Source organism: Myotis myotis, unplaced genomic scaffold, assembly GCF_014108235.1.
Source record: "Myotis myotis isolate mMyoMyo1 unplaced genomic scaffold, mMyoMyo1.p scaffold_m19_p_2, whole genome shotgun sequence".
Taxonomy (NCBI): domain Eukaryota; kingdom Metazoa; phylum Chordata; class Mammalia; order Chiroptera; family Vespertilionidae; genus Myotis; species Myotis myotis.
This window is the reverse complement of record NW_023416324.1, coordinates 150,859,916-150,877,093: the sequence shown is the minus strand read 5'-3', so window position 1 is coordinate 150,877,093 and position 17,178 is coordinate 150,859,916. Positions and strand designations below refer to the sequence as shown.

General features: G+C 38.9%; 1 protein-coding gene across 5 annotated transcripts in view; it reads left to right on the top strand.

Moving 5' to 3' along the window:
• Positions 1 to 17,131, top strand: part of SPICE1 (spindle and centriole associated protein 1) — a 60,489-nt gene extending 43,358 nt beyond the window's left edge. For all 5 annotated transcript variants that reach the window (XM_036349964.1, XM_036349965.1, XM_036349963.1 and 2 more), the window contains 7 exons: positions 4,421 to 4,568; positions 5,450 to 5,674; positions 8,899 to 9,389; positions 11,211 to 11,421; positions 13,522 to 13,624; positions 14,622 to 14,709; positions 16,138 to 17,131. In XM_036349964.1, coding sequence (XP_036205857.1) covers positions 4,421 to 4,568; positions 5,450 to 5,674; positions 8,899 to 9,389; positions 11,211 to 11,421; positions 13,522 to 13,624; positions 14,622 to 14,709; positions 16,138 to 16,191 — 1,320 coding nt within the window. In that variant the 3' untranslated portion in view covers positions 16,192 to 17,131. The remainder of the gene's footprint in view (positions 1 to 4,420; positions 4,569 to 5,449; positions 5,675 to 8,898; positions 9,390 to 11,210; positions 11,422 to 13,521; positions 13,625 to 14,621; positions 14,710 to 16,137) is intronic.
• Positions 17,132 to 17,178: the final 47 nt, after the last annotated feature.

The window sequence follows — 17,178 nt, the reverse complement described above, 5'->3', positions numbered from 1 at the left end:
AGAGCAGGGCCGATCAGGGGGCTGGGGCACCGCCACTCTCACACTCAGGGCAGGACCGATGGGGAGGTTATGGCTCTACCCTGTCACACACAGAGCAGGGCCCATGGGGGGCGGGCTTGGGGCGCCGCACCCTGTCACACACAGAGCAGGGCTGATCAGGGGGTTGGGGCGCCGCACCCTGTCACACACACAGCTGCAGGGCGATCAGGGGGTTGGGGAGCTCCCCCCTATCAGGCACAGAACAGGGCTGATCAGGAGGTTGGGGCGCCTTCCCCTGTCACGTACAGAGCAGAGCAGATAGGGAGGTTGTGGCCCCACCCTCTGTCACACACAGAGCCCCAGGGCGATCAGGGGGTTTGGGCGCTGCCCCCTGTCATGCTGATCCCGGTGCTGGGAGGCATATTACCCTTTTACTATATAGGATAGAGGCCTGTTGCATGGGTGGGGCTGGCTGGTTTGCCCTGAAGGGTGTCCTGGATCAGGGTGGGGGTCCCCACTGGGGTGCCTGGCCAGCCTGGATGAGGGGATGATGGCTGTTTGCAGCTGGTCACATACCCTTCAGGGTGGGGGTCCCCACTGGGGTGCCTGGCCAGTCTGGGTGAGGGGCTGAGGGCTGTTTTCAGGCTGGTGGGTGACTGAAGCTCCCAACTGCTCCTTTTTTTCTTTTTTCTTTTTATTCTGGGCCAGCTTTAGCTCTGGCTCCAGCTCTGAGGCCTCAGCTGCTGAAAGCAGGTATCTGGTTTGTTTGGGTTCTATAATCGAAACAGTGTATAACTCCAGCTCTGAGATCCCGGCAGGCTGAAAGCAGGTTTCTGGTTTTGTTTAGCTTCTATATAGTGTTACAATGTTTCAAACTGCAAGCTCAGAGGCTGGCAAGGCAGGGAATGTTGGAGTCCTCCGTCACTGAAGCAAGCAAGCCTCATGTTAGCTTGAAGCTGCCTGGCTACCGGCCACCATCTTGGCTGGCAGTTAATTTGCATATCGCCCTGATTAGCCAATGGGAAGGGTAGTGGTCAGACGCTAATTACCATGTTTCTCTTTTATTAGATAGGATGGTAATTTTTATTGAACATCTATTATATTGGAGGTACTATATAGAAATTTGGACTATAAGTAGTATATAGAATAAGTCAACTATCTTCAAGAAACTTACTAAATAGTGGGAAGACAGAATCTATCTTTAAATGATAACTACCAATATTATAGTAGTTTATTAAAAATGTTTAATGAGTGTTATGATAGCTACTCTTAATTTCAGAACAGTAGAAGATACTATTTGAAGAATCCTTCTGCAGTTGTATGTCATTGAGTTGCTTATAGTAAATTCATATTTTTTAGATATGGCTAATCATTCCTTTTTAATACTGTATAAGTATTTCTTCTAGAAAACCTTCTTGCCTCCATGCTGCATTAAATATTCTTCCTTTGTGCACTTTTGATATTCTCTGGATATTGCTCTCATTGTATTTACCAAATTGTGTTACACATACATGGGTACCTGTCATCAAAACTGTGAGCTGCTTAGGGACAGAGACATTTTTGCTCATCTGTTTGTTCTCAAATGGTGGTTATTACAACTTTATTTATCAGCCAAAGAAGAATAGAAAAGCATTAGTTGATAGACAAGTTGCATTTGTATAAATGGACAGTAGATATCCATCACGAAATTTTTTAAATGATGTATATAGTTCACATGCCATTTAATTCTTCCTTTTAAAGTCTATAATTCAGTGGGTTTTAGTATATTCACCAACACCATTACCTAATTTCAGAACATTTGTGTCACCCCAAAGAGAAACCCATCAGCTGCCCTCTCTTCTCTCCTCCATCCAGCCCCGGGCAACCAAAAATCTATTTTATGTTTCTATAGATTTGTCTAATTGGGATGTTATATATAAATAGAATCATGCAATATGTGGTCTTTTGTGTCTGACTTCTTTCACTTAGCATAATATTTTCAAGGTTCATCTATGTTGTAGCATGTATTAGCATTTCATTTCTTTTTATCTTGAGTGAACATAAGGTTTTCAATTCTCCTGGGAAGATGGGCAGTTTTATAATGTACTAATTTGCTCAACAAATTTTTATTGAGCACCTATTCTGGGCTTGGCACTGTTTTAGGTACAAGAAATATAGTAGTGAACAAAAAAAAAAATCTTTGCCCTCGTAGAGCATATGTTTTAAATAAGTCTTAAAAAGAAGAAAAAGTAAAGTATATTATAAGCTAAATGGTGATGGTGATATCCTATATAATAAAAGGGTAATATGCAAATTGACCCTAAAGGCAGAACAACTCATTGCCTGATGGCCACCTGCGGTGGGGGCAGGGCTGGTGAGTGGACAGGAACAGCCGGCCTCTTGGTCCCTTCCCCCAGCCATCAGGCACCAATCACCTGGTGGCGAACAGGGAACCGGGGGTGGGTGGTGGCAGGTGGCGGGGCCGGCTACAGGTAGCTGGGGAAGATGGCCCTGATCACAGGCCAGGCCTAGGGACCATATCCATGCACGAATTTCATGCACTGGGCCTCTAGTGTACTATAAAGAAAAATAAAGCAGGTACGAGGCACAGGAAGTGCCTCTGATGGGAAGTTGTAAATGGCATGGCCCATGCCTTCCTGAGGAGGTGACATTTGAGCAAAAGCCTGAAGGAGGTGAGGGAGTGAGCATGCAGATAGCTGAGAGATGAGCCATCGAACAGAGTAACAACTGCAAAGGTCTTGAGGTGGGAGGGTGGCTATTGAGCTCAGAAACATTAAGGAGACCAGTGTGGTAGGAGTAGAATGTGGGAAAGAGAGTAGTAGCAGACAAGAGCAGATAAGCCTGATCATGTGGGGCTGTTATACTGAGTGAGATGGGAGACCACTGAAGGGTTTTGAGTAGAGAAGAGACATGATCTTTTGTCGGTTTTAAGAGGATCAGTTTGGGCTAGTATGTTGTCTCTAGGACAGAGAATACTGCTCTTTCTTAGTTTATGGTGCCCTTAGTATCTTAAGACACCCCTAGGCCAAAAGAAATATCTAACACTTTCATTTATTAAATAGTTAGGTTCAAATAACTTATGAAGTATTTGTCTTAACTTATGTGCTATTTGAAAAAAATGATGCATGTAAATTGATAGAAAAAGTCATATTTTTATTCGTGATGAAATAACCACAATTATTTAGTATTGGAATATGTATACCTAGTGGGCATTGCACAGCTTCTGAAAGCTTGGAATCATATTGGACACCATCACTCTTATTTCCTGTTCCGCAATAATTTTTATGCAGCATTGCTTTTTAGCATAGCAACTACTAAAACCCAGCCTTGTGAATATATGGCATAATCAAAAGGAACATATCTTGGTCTAATGTGAACTGCCTCAAGCTAGTAGTTCACTGGTACCTCACAGAACATTTGTGTTTCCCTTAAAAATATGAAATGTCCTGTGGGGCCCCTGTGAGTTCACTGTGTTGCCCCAAGGTGCCTCAGCTTTGTTTGGGAACAGTATAGGGCTATATTCTAGGTGGTTAAACACTGAAGCAATGTAGTACAGACAGGAGTTATTGGGAAAATTCAGGTGAGATAGGACAGCGTGGTCTAGATTGGAAGTGGAAAAAGTTGTGAAAAGTGACCAAATTCTGAATATATTTTGAAGGCAATCAATAGGATTTGCTGATGGCTTGGCTATGGAGTAAAGGAGAAGATGTAAGAGAAGAGTTCAAGGTGATTCAAAGTTTTGGCCTGGGCAGTCAGAAGGGTGGAGCTGTTATTGATGAGTTGGGGAGGGTCACAAGGAGTTTGGTTTTGTGCATGTTAAGTTTGAGAAGCGTCTGTCAATTCCAGATGGAGATGTTGAGTAGGCCATTGGATATATGAGTGTGGAATTTGGGCGCTGCCATCTTGTGGCTGTGGGCACCACCATTTTTGAGGGTGGGGCAGTCAATTAGCATATTCCCTCCTTATTGGCTGTGGGCGCCGCCATCTTTGTGATGGTGTGAGAGTCAATTAGCATATTCATTCTTTATTAGATAGGATATGACCATAAATGTTTATAGTGCTCATGTTTATCACTTTAAAAGCCTGTGTTATATTCTGTTTAGTTTCCTGCATCTGATATAACTGTCTCTTGGGGGTAGTTTGAGTCAATATCATCTATATAAAAGGTTTTATAAGTTGAAAGCCTTATAAAAAGGTTAATACTTATTGTTGTAGCATGTATTTATTAATTAATAATATTCCATAGTTTATTTAACAATTCCTCTATCATGAGACTTTTAAAATATTTATAATTATGTATTCTTATGAATGTATTATTTTAGTATTTGAATGAAAGTCAGAAGTTCCTAGAGTATTTAAAATAATGATATAGTTATACAAATCTAGGTGATGATTTGATGTCTGACATGCCAACAATGTTATTTCATTCTTTTTTTGCTAGGCGAGACTTCAGCAGTATATGGTCACAACAGATGAGCAGCTTATATCGATCACACGTGCCATTAAGAGCTGTCCAGTGATAAATAACAACCAAGCAAGTCTGGCAGCAGAAAGGGGAGCCACGAGTAGTAGAATTATGGACAATCCAGGTGAGTGGGTCTTATTATTCCAGATTGGCATTAAAATATTTATAGAGTAAATAAATGAACGAAACCAGAAACTGATAAGGGGTTATTGCATATATAACATTGTCACCACTATAATTGCTGCTAATATTTATTGGATACCTGTTCTATGCGAGAGACTTTTAAAGTGTTTTACATGTATTATTTCATTTAATCCTCATAATAGTCTTATGAGATAGATGTTATTGTCCCCATTTTTCAGATGAGAAAACCAAGGCCTAGCGAGGGTTGGCAACTTAGCAAAGTCACACAAATAAAGAGTAGCAGAACTAGCTTCCTAGACCATGGGAAGGACTTAATGCCAGTACTTTTAATCATGGTGCCTCAGGGTCAGGTGGAGAAGAAATGGTCTTGGGAAGAAAACAGAAAACACTGAACTTTAGAAATTCATAACTTTTGTTTATTGGGTAATGGTTTGAAAACCTTTTTTACCTCATGTGCCATAGGTTGAATAGAACATTTAGGTTTTTTCATGTTTTTTACTTCTAAGTAATACTTTGATGAGTATCTCTGTGTGGAAAGTGTTTATGCATTTCAGTGTTTCCTAGGGAGAGATTCTAAGAAGTGGCTGACTAAAATTTAATATGCATGAGATAAACCCCATGGCTAGATATCAGGTCCTAAGGGCTTGAGGTCCTCAGTACTTTTCTCAAAAACAGCCACTTCTTCCCAGTGCTGACCCCATAGGAACCTACCCTGTGAGTTCCTGCTAAAGGAGGATATGGCCTAAAAAGTAAAGGCTCTCGAGGCCGCCTGATTCTGCCCTCTATGGAAATGCTTTGAAGTATACATACCTAAATGTGCCAGCGTTCCTTGATGTACTAATGGCCTCTCATCTTCTTCAGAGGCTTCAGTTGTAAATGCTAATGTCTCCATGCCATTGATGTTTCGAGGGGAAGAAGTGCGTGAATTCCCACAGGAAGACTTGCCTGTTAAACTATCTCAAGTGCCAAACCCTCCAGATAGTGTGAATCTGGCCAACAATTTTCCAGCACACATATTTGAGCCAGCTGTGTTGTTAACACCACCCCGGCAGAAGAGCAACTCAGAATTCTCTCCTCTGCAGGATGGTAAGCAGGCTTCTTCTAAAGTTACATGGTAGTTGTTTTTTATGCTTCATATATGTAATCCATGTGTGCATCATTACCTGATAAACAGAATTAAAAAGATATTGATTACCATACATCACCTTTAAGTCAAAGGAGGATGGGGTGGTTTACATCATGTATGCTATGCCTATGGTGAAATGTGACGTTGAGTTTCATTACATATATGTTCCATTAGGCATTATAAATGTTAAGCTCAAATCAAGGGATCAAAGCCCTCCACATTAAAACATGGAGTGAGGGGAATCCCATTTGTCCCTATGGTCCAGGGCATGGGGAAGAGTAAGAAGCAAGAGGAGACTATTCTCTAAAGAGTAATGAATGTTTAACTAAGGAAAGGTGAGAGCCATGACCTGAGGGATTTTTTAAGTCAGATCTGGTTATTAACCTCTTTCTCATCAAAACTTTAGCTCAGTCAGTTGAGGGAAATTGGTAATGAAAGTCTGTGGACAATTAAAAATTGCTTTCGAGTCACTTTTGCAGCGCATATATAGAGTTGAAATAAAATTTCTAAAAAATTATTAATACTTAGCTCATAGATTTTTACAAAATCACAAATAGGATTTTTATTTGTCACCATTAAAAGTCTGAATTTTAAACAGATTCTTGGACTAGGGGCTCATATCCATCAGTTTATTCAGCTTCAGCACCTGTCTCATCCCAGTGGCTTTTCCGGAATTGCTTCCTTCACCGTGAAGCTCCATGAGTTTTCCCAACTCTAACTTGGGCTTCTTCCGCATTTGACTTTCTAACAAAGACGTCGTGGAGTGAATAAATATGTGTTTTCCAATGCTATCTGGAATCATTTTATTGACCACTTCTTTCAAGTTATTTGCACTCTCGGGTCTTGATGTCTATCATCTTCGTCCAGATTTGGCAGACTTATTGATGCTGAGCAAGGGTCTTCTGAATCTGACTTTTGCATTTTCTAGTAAAACCAACACAGACTAGATGAAGCAAATAACCATTGGTAGTCTTGACATCGACATGAGCTTTAATCACGGTCTGCCACTTTTTTTTTCTTTTCTTTTTTTTTTTTTTAACCAGAAAGCACATTTTGTCATGGGTAAGATCCATGCCATGGAAATTAGTCAGGCAGTTTTGCCCTGAACATCCTCAATAATTAGCTTGGATTTTCTAAATGCCACTTTATCATTTTGCAGATCAGCGAGGCTTGCTTCAAAAACACGACCCTTGAGACCATCAGATGCGATTTTGGTTCCTTGAGCTCTCGTGACTAGTGTTTTTCTAGTATTTCTTATGTTGAACAGAGCTGGTCCTTTCACATCACACCAATCTTTCTGGGATCACCTTCTTCGCTGCCTTTTTGTCGCCTTTTGGAAGGTGCTGTTCAGAGAGCCAAAAGGGCCCTTGGCTCACAGATTCTTAACTTGGATTTCATGTATGGTCTTCAGAATCTCCATGGATTGCTTCATTGTTTGGAAAATTATATTTATTTGTCCACATGTGCATTTTCTGGAGCTATAATCATTTCATTTTCCAAAGAGTTCTTCAATCAAAAACTACTTTAGACTTTCAGGCAAAGTTTTTAGAAAAATGTTGAGCACCTGAAATGTGGCCAGTGACTGACGAACGGAATATTTTATTTTAGTTAATTTAAATTTGAATATGAATAGCCACATGTGGCCAGAGGCTACCATACTGGAGAATGTTGCTCTAGAATTTTCCATCATAAATATTTCCTTTAGCTATTAACTTACCTCTATTTTTGTTTAATGCCACGCTTGAAAGACTAGTGTGTGTGTGTGTGTGTGTGTGTGTGTGTGTGTGTGTGTATATATATATATACTGTTTTCATTTTCTTATATTCCATTCCTTCTTTATTTTAAAGTGTTAGTTCTAATTCCTATTTGCATGTGGCTAAGGGAAAAAAAAGCATATACAGGGATCTCTTCCTCACACACCTCTTGACCTACCCAAGAGGCAATCATTTTTATCCCAATTTAATTTCTGTTTATCTGGAGGGGCTCTCCATAATTAATATAAGACATTTTTACATCTCTGGCTGCTTCATTTCTATCTGCTTTGCTCGCTTCCTATCCTTTACTTGACTCTAAATGTTAAGTTCTTCATGTCTTGGTATTGTTTTTTCCCTCACTCTATTCTTTCTCTCTGTGTAATCTCACTCATTCTCATGGCTTCCAGTATTTTCTATCTGCCAGAGAATTCCAGTTTTGAACATAATGCACCTTAAACTTGCACGTTCAGAACTGAATTTTTGATACTCAACCTTCCCCCAAATCTGTTCTTCTTATCTTCTCCATCTCAGTGCATGGCATCACCTTCCATTCAGTTGTGCATGCCATGATCTTACTCCCCATTTCCAGTTTATCATTTCAATTCTATTGCCAAAATACTTCCCAAATTTATCTACTTCTCTCTGTCTTTATACCAACATACCTTAGTCAAAGCTACCATTGTCTGTCTTCTAGATTACCACCGTTGCTTATTGATTTCTTCCATCCTGGATCTTCCAGTTATCCACAACATTTAAGAAATGTAAATTGAGTCATTGCCAAACCTTCTGCAGTCTATTGTTCTTGGATTAAATTGGAAAATTCCAAACGTGGCTTAAAGAGCTCTGTAAGAAATGGCCCTGCACACCTCTCCAGTCTCATCCGTTTCCAGTTCCTCTCGTTGCTATGCTACAGCTAGCCTGGCCTCCTTTCTTTGCTCTTTCCTATTTTGAGGCTTTCACATATGTTGTTCCCTGCCTGTAATGTTATTTGCTCTACTTCTGCCACATATGTAATTATTTAAAATTTTTACTTCTTCAGAGATGCCTTTCCTGACCATCCTCACTTTACATTATTATCTTTACTGTTCTCACCCGCAAAATTCCCAGATATGAGTTAATGTAATGTGAAAATGTGGACTTGGCAGGTGGTTTTTCACAGGCATACTGATTAAGCTTTAAGGTATATCAAAGCTTAATTACTAATTTAGCTACTAATTTATTTCTGTTTTGTTTAATTAACTACTCATGAGTAGATAAAGTCTTCATGCTTGATTGTTGGTGGTGGCATTGCAGGCCAATTTAGACCTTCAGAAACCAACTCCTTCTGTTGAAATACTTCTCTAACTACCATGATGGGCTAATGAGATGATTACACTGCCAATCTGTGGCTAAATAATACATGTTTGTTATTTTAAAATTTTATCTACAGTATTGAGGAGGACCGTTCAAACTCGTCCTGCTCCACGAATTCCTCCAACTGTGGAAATAATTGAGAAGGAACAAAATTGGGAAAAGAAGTCCTCACCGCCCAGCACAGATATTCAGAATTCAAGTGACGAGAGTCATCTCTTCACCCAGAGGTGGAGGGTCTCTCACATGGGAGAAGATTTGGAAAACAAAACCGAGGCTCCTTTTGTCAACCTCTCACAGCCCCTGAGCAATTCCCTCTCAAACACTCAGCAACCCAGAAACCCTGCATTCTCAGAAGAGCCCCCAGTACTGGGGGATGGGCAACAGCTTAGAGCAGATGAGGCATTACTACAAAGAAAGAACATCATGGCACAAATTGCTGAGTTGACACTGCAGAATTCAGCTATCAGGGCTCATCTGAATAATATTCTTTGGCCAGGGGGAGAGCAAGGGGATGGACTTCGGGAGTTAAACAAACAGGAGACAAATCATACAAGCAACATGAGTGCTGTGAGTACCAGTTAAGGACTGACTATGGACATATAGGAATTTAGGTCCATTGCTGGAGCATCTTAAAGCGCTTCTTCCCAGGATATCTCTGAGGCTGTGCTAGATGGCTTATGCCTGGTCATGTCCTCATCACAAGAGAAGTAGAAGTTATTTGTCAGTTTCTATCTCAGATACAGTAAAAGAGGACAACATAAAATAAAAAAGAGGAATGAATGAGGAAAATAGGATGAAGGTAAAAATGTAGCAAAGCTAAAATTAGGCTAGGAATGAAGTTTTAAATGTAACATGCAGAATTAATATGACTTAAAAATTTGCCACACAACTACATTTTAATTGAAAGCATTTTTACTCTTAAAGGGGCTCATAAAAAAGAACTATGTGTAGTTGGCCCTCAACTCATGAATAGTTAATATTTTAGGACACAGAATGCATTTTGCTATAGAAATGATTTTAAAGGATTTTTAAAGTCAGACTTTAATGTACATATAAATCATCTGGGATCTTGCTCAAATGCTTTTTCTGATTGAATAGGTCTGAGGTAGGCCCTGTGCATTTCTAGTAAATTCCCAAATCATGCCAGTCTAAAGGCTATACTTTGAGTAGCAAAAGTCTGAATATTATAGTGCAAGAATTTTGTAAGTTAAATAAGCTGTGGGCTAACATGGTAACTTGGACCTTCATTTCCTTATTTGTGGGAGAAAAGGGATCCTAAGTTCCAATTGGGGAGAGTTTATAACCTACATTCTTCCCCTGGTCCCAGTGATGGGAGAAGCTTCCGTTTACTTTATTATGAGCCGGAGAGGCTCCTGTCAGGCTTCTGATAGGGACAGGACAGTGTTGGAGCAGTTGTTAGGGGCAGGCAGGTATCCTGGGTTAGGCGTTTCAGGGGTAATTGCTTCCACGAGGACTTTATCAGTAGTGGGTCATATGCGTCCAGGAGGAAGGTCAGGAGGTGGGAGATGGTAGGTTAGGGATACACGTCTGTCAGCACTGGCTCATGGGCAGTCAGGGTAAGATGGGTCTTGAGTCACAGAAATAGTAGTCAGAAGGGTCTGGCAGGAGAGGTGCCGGGAAGAAGTATTAGCAGTGGGCAGTAGCCTCGGCACAGGTGTGTTATAAGTATAAACTGCCTCAATTTTGAGTCATGGGAGACGTTGTTGACAGAGTTTTGAAGATGATTGGAAATAGGCAACGTCTTAGTTTAAAAATGGCAGCAAAGTTAAAAATTGATTTTGCCTCCTTTTCTAATTAGTATATAGATCAGGCTAAGGCACTAGCTGTCTTGAGTGAGATATCTTAGGTCAGAAGTGGCCTGGGGAGGCTGACATATGGTCAGAAAGAATGATAAGGGTCCTAGAAATCTTTACCAAATAACTCATGGTGCATGAATGAAGATTATAATTATAGAATCATCTCTTTCAACTACAGCAGATCCTTGTGACTCAGACCCTAGATCTGGTATTCATATGTATGTTACTTAGAAGCCAGGTCTTTAGAAGTAGTCTTTGCTCATGTGATCTTTTGTGTAGTTCAGCAAAAACTAAGAGATGCAGGAAAACTTTGTCCCACAGACACTCCCAATGGACAGAGAGACTAGAGGACACGTAGCACCAGTATTAGAAGAATTGGCATCCCTTTGTTTTAGCCCTAATTTTTCAATTAAGTGACTTGTAAATTTTGTTTTTAGTCCACTATTCAAGTCTGCACACAGCAAGGGCTATGAACACTAACTTGCTGGCTCTTAGTGGAAATTTATTTTTACAAACAGTCAAAATTGTTTGGATTGTTTTTAATATGGAATTTTTGTCTCCTTTTTTAAAGACTTTTCCAGCAACACGACCTCTAACACCAAATAGCATGGAGGAGCGGATTGCGGAACTGAACCGGCAGAGTATGGAGGCTCGCGGAAAGCTCTTGCAGTTAATAGAGCAGCAAAAACTTGTTGGTTTGAATCCTTCCCCTCCACCGACATCACCTATTCAGTCACCTCTCAGAGCTTGGACTGATTGGCCACAAATTCCTGATTTAAAAGGTAGACAGTTTAAAAGCTAAGTTTTTACTTTCTTGATTTTGCAAGTATATATTGAACTGAAGGAAATCTCAGAGAGCATATATTTCAGTGCCTTCAATTTTACATAGAAAAAAAAGACTAAGTTGCAGAATAAGTGACAGATAGATCTGGAAGGCCGGTCTCCTGTTGGGAAACTCCCCCATGGTGCCTGCAGGAATCTCCGGTGTCTGGGTCCCTAAGTTGCTCTACGTGGAAGTGGACCCATTACAGTCTATAATTTACTGAGCAAAATTATAATTTAGAATTTCATCAGCAAAAAATTAAGTTATCCTGTTAAAACTATGAAAACATTTTAATTGGTAAATTAAGCTTTTTAATCTATTTGTACATTTAAGATGTGAAACACACTAGAGGGGATTCTAAATAATAGAGCAGTAACTGAAAAATTATTGTAGTGTTCATATGCAAAAGGAACTGATGAGACGAAGTGGGATCTCAAGTTGCTCTTCAGTCAGAAATTGAATTATTAAGATTCTCAAGGGTTAGGGCTACACAAAGGCTGTGAAGAGACTGATTTTTGGCTCATATGAGAGAGAGTTCTACTTGTCAGGAATAGAAAAAGCTGCATCAGTGAGTGGTGCATTCGCTCAGGTGTTCAGGCATTTGTGTGTTGGAAAGATTAAGTGTCCTCTGGCTGGTCAAGGTAGGTTTCCTTTAAGGTATCTGCCAATAAGACTTTTCCTCTCAGAAGTTATTTCCATTTTGAAACTACAGACTCAGAGAGCAGACTCTTTTGGAGATTACTGATGGGTGCTGCATATCCCCAGGGCCCTTCTTCAATTTAGGCTTCTTCAGTTGATAATTTTGTCTACTGTTCTTCGTAGTCACAAAGTCTAGATGCAACTCCTAATTAGAATGAATAAATTAAATCACTCAGAATGTATGAACACCTACTATGTGCCTGCTATGCTCTGGACACTGGGGATACCACATGGAAGAGGACAAGTCCTTGCCCAGATTGACAACTTCAGTAGTCAAGTTGAGGAGCAGGCCCTAAACAAATAAGCAAATGAATATATGAGATAATGTCAGTTAGTGCTAAGTACAATGAAGAAAAAGCAGATTACTTTTAAGAATAATTTTGTGATTAAATAAGACATCTGTTTGAATAGATTTTTAAGGTAAAACTATTTTCGTTATCTCATTTTGTCCCCAACACACCATGAGAGTAGACAGAGTTGATATCATACTTGTTTGATGAATAAGTAAACTGAGATGTAAATAGGTTATATGATTTGTCTGAAGTTCTAAAGCAAATTGGTATTTTGCACTTGTATTCTTGCCATTCTAGTGGTTATATTCTTAAGATATTCTTTTTTTAAGTAAAATTCTTGGTTTCACAAGGAACCACTGTGGGTTATAATTATAAAGTAAAAACTCTATGCCATAGAACCTCTTTGTTTTCTAGGGTAACCAAGGGATATGTAAATAGGGTAGGTTTCATTACCACCTAAAGCTCAAAATCACTGGTTTTAAGTAAGTAATGATTTATGGGAGCTTTGGCAAAACTGACTGGGATGGACATAAAGTGTTCCATTAGTAAATAGTAAATATCTGTTGATTGATAACTTACTTCTGAAATATTGAAAAGGTACATAATTATTACCATTGGCCAGGTGAGCTCTTCATCTATTTAAAAGTCTTCCATAAGAGTGATGTAAAAGATTTAGAAGATTTAAAATTTTACTAAAAGACTTCAGATTTTTTCTTCTTTTCTTTTTTTTTTGGGGGGGGGGGAACTTTAGATAAGCTGCTTTTGACAAATATCTCAAGATCTTTAGGACTAGCTCTTCACTTCCAGATCTGACACGATACCACTTGTCTGAAGGTTCTGGCTCTCTATGACTGGCATGCTACTGAATTGACACTAACACTAAAGTTTTTTCTCACAGCTCATTTTAAAAAAATTCCTCCAAGTGTATCTGTGGGCCATAATGATAAAAATATAGAAAGAACCTCCAAATTTATAATATTGAAATCTGCAGTAAGACAGAAATCATTACATTTTTCATTTTTATCTTAGTGAAAGGTAATGGAATAATGTTTATTTTTATATTTTAGAAGGAGGAAAGAGGACAATTGAAATATCTGTTCCAGGAGCAGAAGCCCCAGAAACCTCGAAATGCAGTACTGTCTCTCCTATCAGTGGAATAAATTCAAGAAGGTAGGGTTACAATGGTAATAGTTACTTTAAAAAAAAAATCAAGAATATGGGATCTGTTTTATTCTCTTTGTGAGAAAAGGAAGTGCATGATATCTGACTTAGGTTCAGGCAGACTCACCGATGAAAAGAAAATAAAGTAGTCGGTGAGGAGAATTTTGGGGGGAAAGGAGAGGCATGAGGAACAAGCCTTCAATGAGTAGAAAGCATGGTTTGGCTATTGAGAAACAAAAATGGGATAAGAGCACATATATAGAATGCTTTATGGGTGACAAAATTGGGAGATACTATGTGACAGGGTGGGTAACTTAACCACTGGTATTTTCCTCTCATATTAAAATGAAACTGAAGTTCATAGAGCTACCTGTGTGATTTGCCTACATGTGTCACATGTTGATAAAATGGTGACACTAGGGATGGACCTACCTGGCTTTCTGTCTCGGCTGCATGCCTGCTATTGCACTGCATTCTCCAGGTCTTGTTACTCTTCCACTGCCTGGGCCTTCTTCACCCCTGCACATCCTTTTCCCCCTTAAATGTTTTAAACTTGTTAGTGTGATACTGTAATGCTGGATACATGATACTGTACATTTATCAAAACCTATAGAATGTATAACACGATGCATGGGCCCTATCGTAAACAATAGATTTAGTTTATAATAATGTATCAGTGTTACAGTTGTAACAAATGTACCACACTGGTATGAGGTATTCATAAAAGGGGAAACTGGGAGGAGGGGTTGAGGAATATATTGGAACCCTTGGATCTTTATACTAAGTCTTTCTGTAAATCTAAAATAACTCTTAAAAAAGGAAAGCCTATTAATTTTTTAAAAAGACTTAGCTTGGTGAAAATACGTTGCAAATAATTTACCTTCTTTGGATCTAAGTCAGCCATACTTTCTCAAGCTTGTGCCAGTATTGAGAATTGTCAGTCTTACATAATTTTTGAAGATTAATAATGATAGATTACTCTCTCCCTTTTATTCCTCACAAATAGATCTTCAGGGGCTACTAGTAATTCTTGTTCTCCATTAAATGCCACCTCAGGAAGTGGGCGATTCACACCTGTTAATCCAAGAGCAAAGGTATATGATAAAATGTAATTGTGAAATGTGTACCATATAGGGGCAGGAGGGCAGGGGTGAAAGGTGGCTATTTTCAGTGATTTCCATTTGTGTGTGTGTGTGTGTGTGTGTGTGTGTGTGTGTGTGTGTGTGTTTATTACTTTCAGAGAGAGGAAGGGACAGGGAGAGAGATAGAAACATCTATGAGAGAGAAACACCCCCTACTTGGGGATCAAGCCCAAATCCCAGGCATGTCTCCTGACTGGGAATCGAACCAGTGACCTCCTGGTGCCTGGGGCAACGCTCAACCAACTTAGCCACAATAGCTGGGCAGTGATTTTCATTCTTTATTATTATTTATGCTATTCTAAAGATGATATAAAAATGTGAGAAGAAAAGATATATTAATTTACCTTCATTAGAAAAACAAGCCACATACTACTTTTGTTTTCTAGGATAACTAAGGAATAAGAAAGTTCAATAGGATTTTAACAGTCTTTAAAGACTGGAAATTACTGGCTTTAGGCAGAGCTTCCCAAATAGTGTGGCAGGCCTTGAAGGTGTGCCTTGAACACCTTGTAGGCATACTGAGATACTAGTGCCCAGTCCTTGCTGTGGCTGGGTGGGGCTTGGGATAGTCAGCCCTGGGGTGGTCACTTTCCATGTCATTTTACCCCAGTGTGCCATATCTGAGGTCCCCCAAGGTACAGAGTTATGCACAAAGAGTAAAAAAAAGTCTTACATATTTTTCATGTGTTCTGATTTACTATAGGATTGTATAGAAACTAAGCATCTTAAAATATATCCAGTTTTCTTTGCAAAAGGCATTTCTCTGTATTGGTAATACAGCAAAATATAGTTCGTCTGAGTGTTTGGTCATAGCAAATTGTGAGAATATCTTTCAAATCACAAACATTACATTTGCAAATTTGAGCTAACAGCTCTCTGATACAGGAGAAAATCTTTGCTGTTCTTATTACCAACTTTAGTAATTAGACCAAATAGTGAATGTTTCAATTAACTGAGTACTTGCAGCCCAAATTAATTGATAGACTCATATATCTCAGTTGTCCAACACTAGATGTGCCCTTTGCTGTTTATTGTATTCTAAAAAGCTTTAAACTATTTTGTATAATTTGCTCTTAGTTTCTGGAATTTATTAGAATTTAATTTACAAAATCAAATGACTGTTATTTTTAAAAGTTACACATATGATTTGTATAAATACTGGATTTATCTTAAAAAAAAAATTAGGTCTCCTAAATCAACAAGGATACCAGTTGACCAGGGGATCAGTTATTTATGAGTGTCCGTTAGAAATAAAAATTGCCAGTAGCAATTTACTTTTTAGTACCACTGAGTGACATAGGGTAACTTTGATTCTGTATACTTGAATGGTCTCCTGTTTCTGATTACTTCCTAAATCCTTTTTGCATCTTTGTTCAACAGATTGAGAAACAAAATGAAGAAGGCTGGTTTGCTCTTTCCACCCATGTGTCATAAGTGAGGTCAAATTTGACCGTTTGTTTTCAGTGGTACATTCTTGAGCTTCCATTCCCCTTTCCCTGCTTTCAAGTTTTTGTCCTTCTTTCAGCTAAAACCTACAAAGATCCTGTGACTTTGTACAAATAGAACAAAGAAATAAAGCAATTATTTTATTTTTGACCTTTCAAATAGATTTCTAACAACTAACCAACCTGCAACCTCCTGCAAATAAAATGTTGACTATAGGGAAATTAAAGTTTCATATGCTAGTAATTTCCTAAGTACTTTAAGGTTTTTCTTTCTACTTCTTTTTTAATCCTCATCTGAGGATATTCTTTCCAGTGATTATTTTTTTTTTTAAAGAGAATGGAAGGGAGACAGTGGAGGGGGAGAGAGAAACAAAATCGCCAGAGAGACAAATGGTTTGGTTGCCTCCCGCTCATGCTCTGACGGCGGGGTAGGGATCAAACCTGCAACCAAGATATGTGCCCTTGGCCAGGAATTGAGCTCTTGACCCTTTGGTCTGTGGGCTGATGCTCTAACTTAAGGTTTTTCTTGAGTAATATATTATTACATTTATCGTATTTATTCAGGTTTTTTTTGGTGTAGTATATCTTAAATGTTGATCTATTTAATTTTTATTTTTACTTTCTGAAGAACTTAGTTGCTTTGCATATAACTTACAATAAAATGCCTTTGTGTGATTAAAGTCTGGCTTTCAGGAAAGTTTAACACCCCCTTTGGTTTTTTATTTTGGGGAAGTCTCTGTAGTCTATTGCTTTTCCTGCTAAGTGGAATGTGCAGCTTTCAAAAGTAGACATGGGAGTATTTGTTTATATTTGCTTCAGCAGGTAAGAGTGACTCTATGTATTGTAAAATTCCTATGTAGTCTTTAAATGTGAAAGTGCCATCAATAATGCTAATGTACAAAAAATAAATAATGATCATAGAGCTCAAATATCTAAATGCAGTAACACTGATTGATTTGTAAATTTAGTGTTTGAA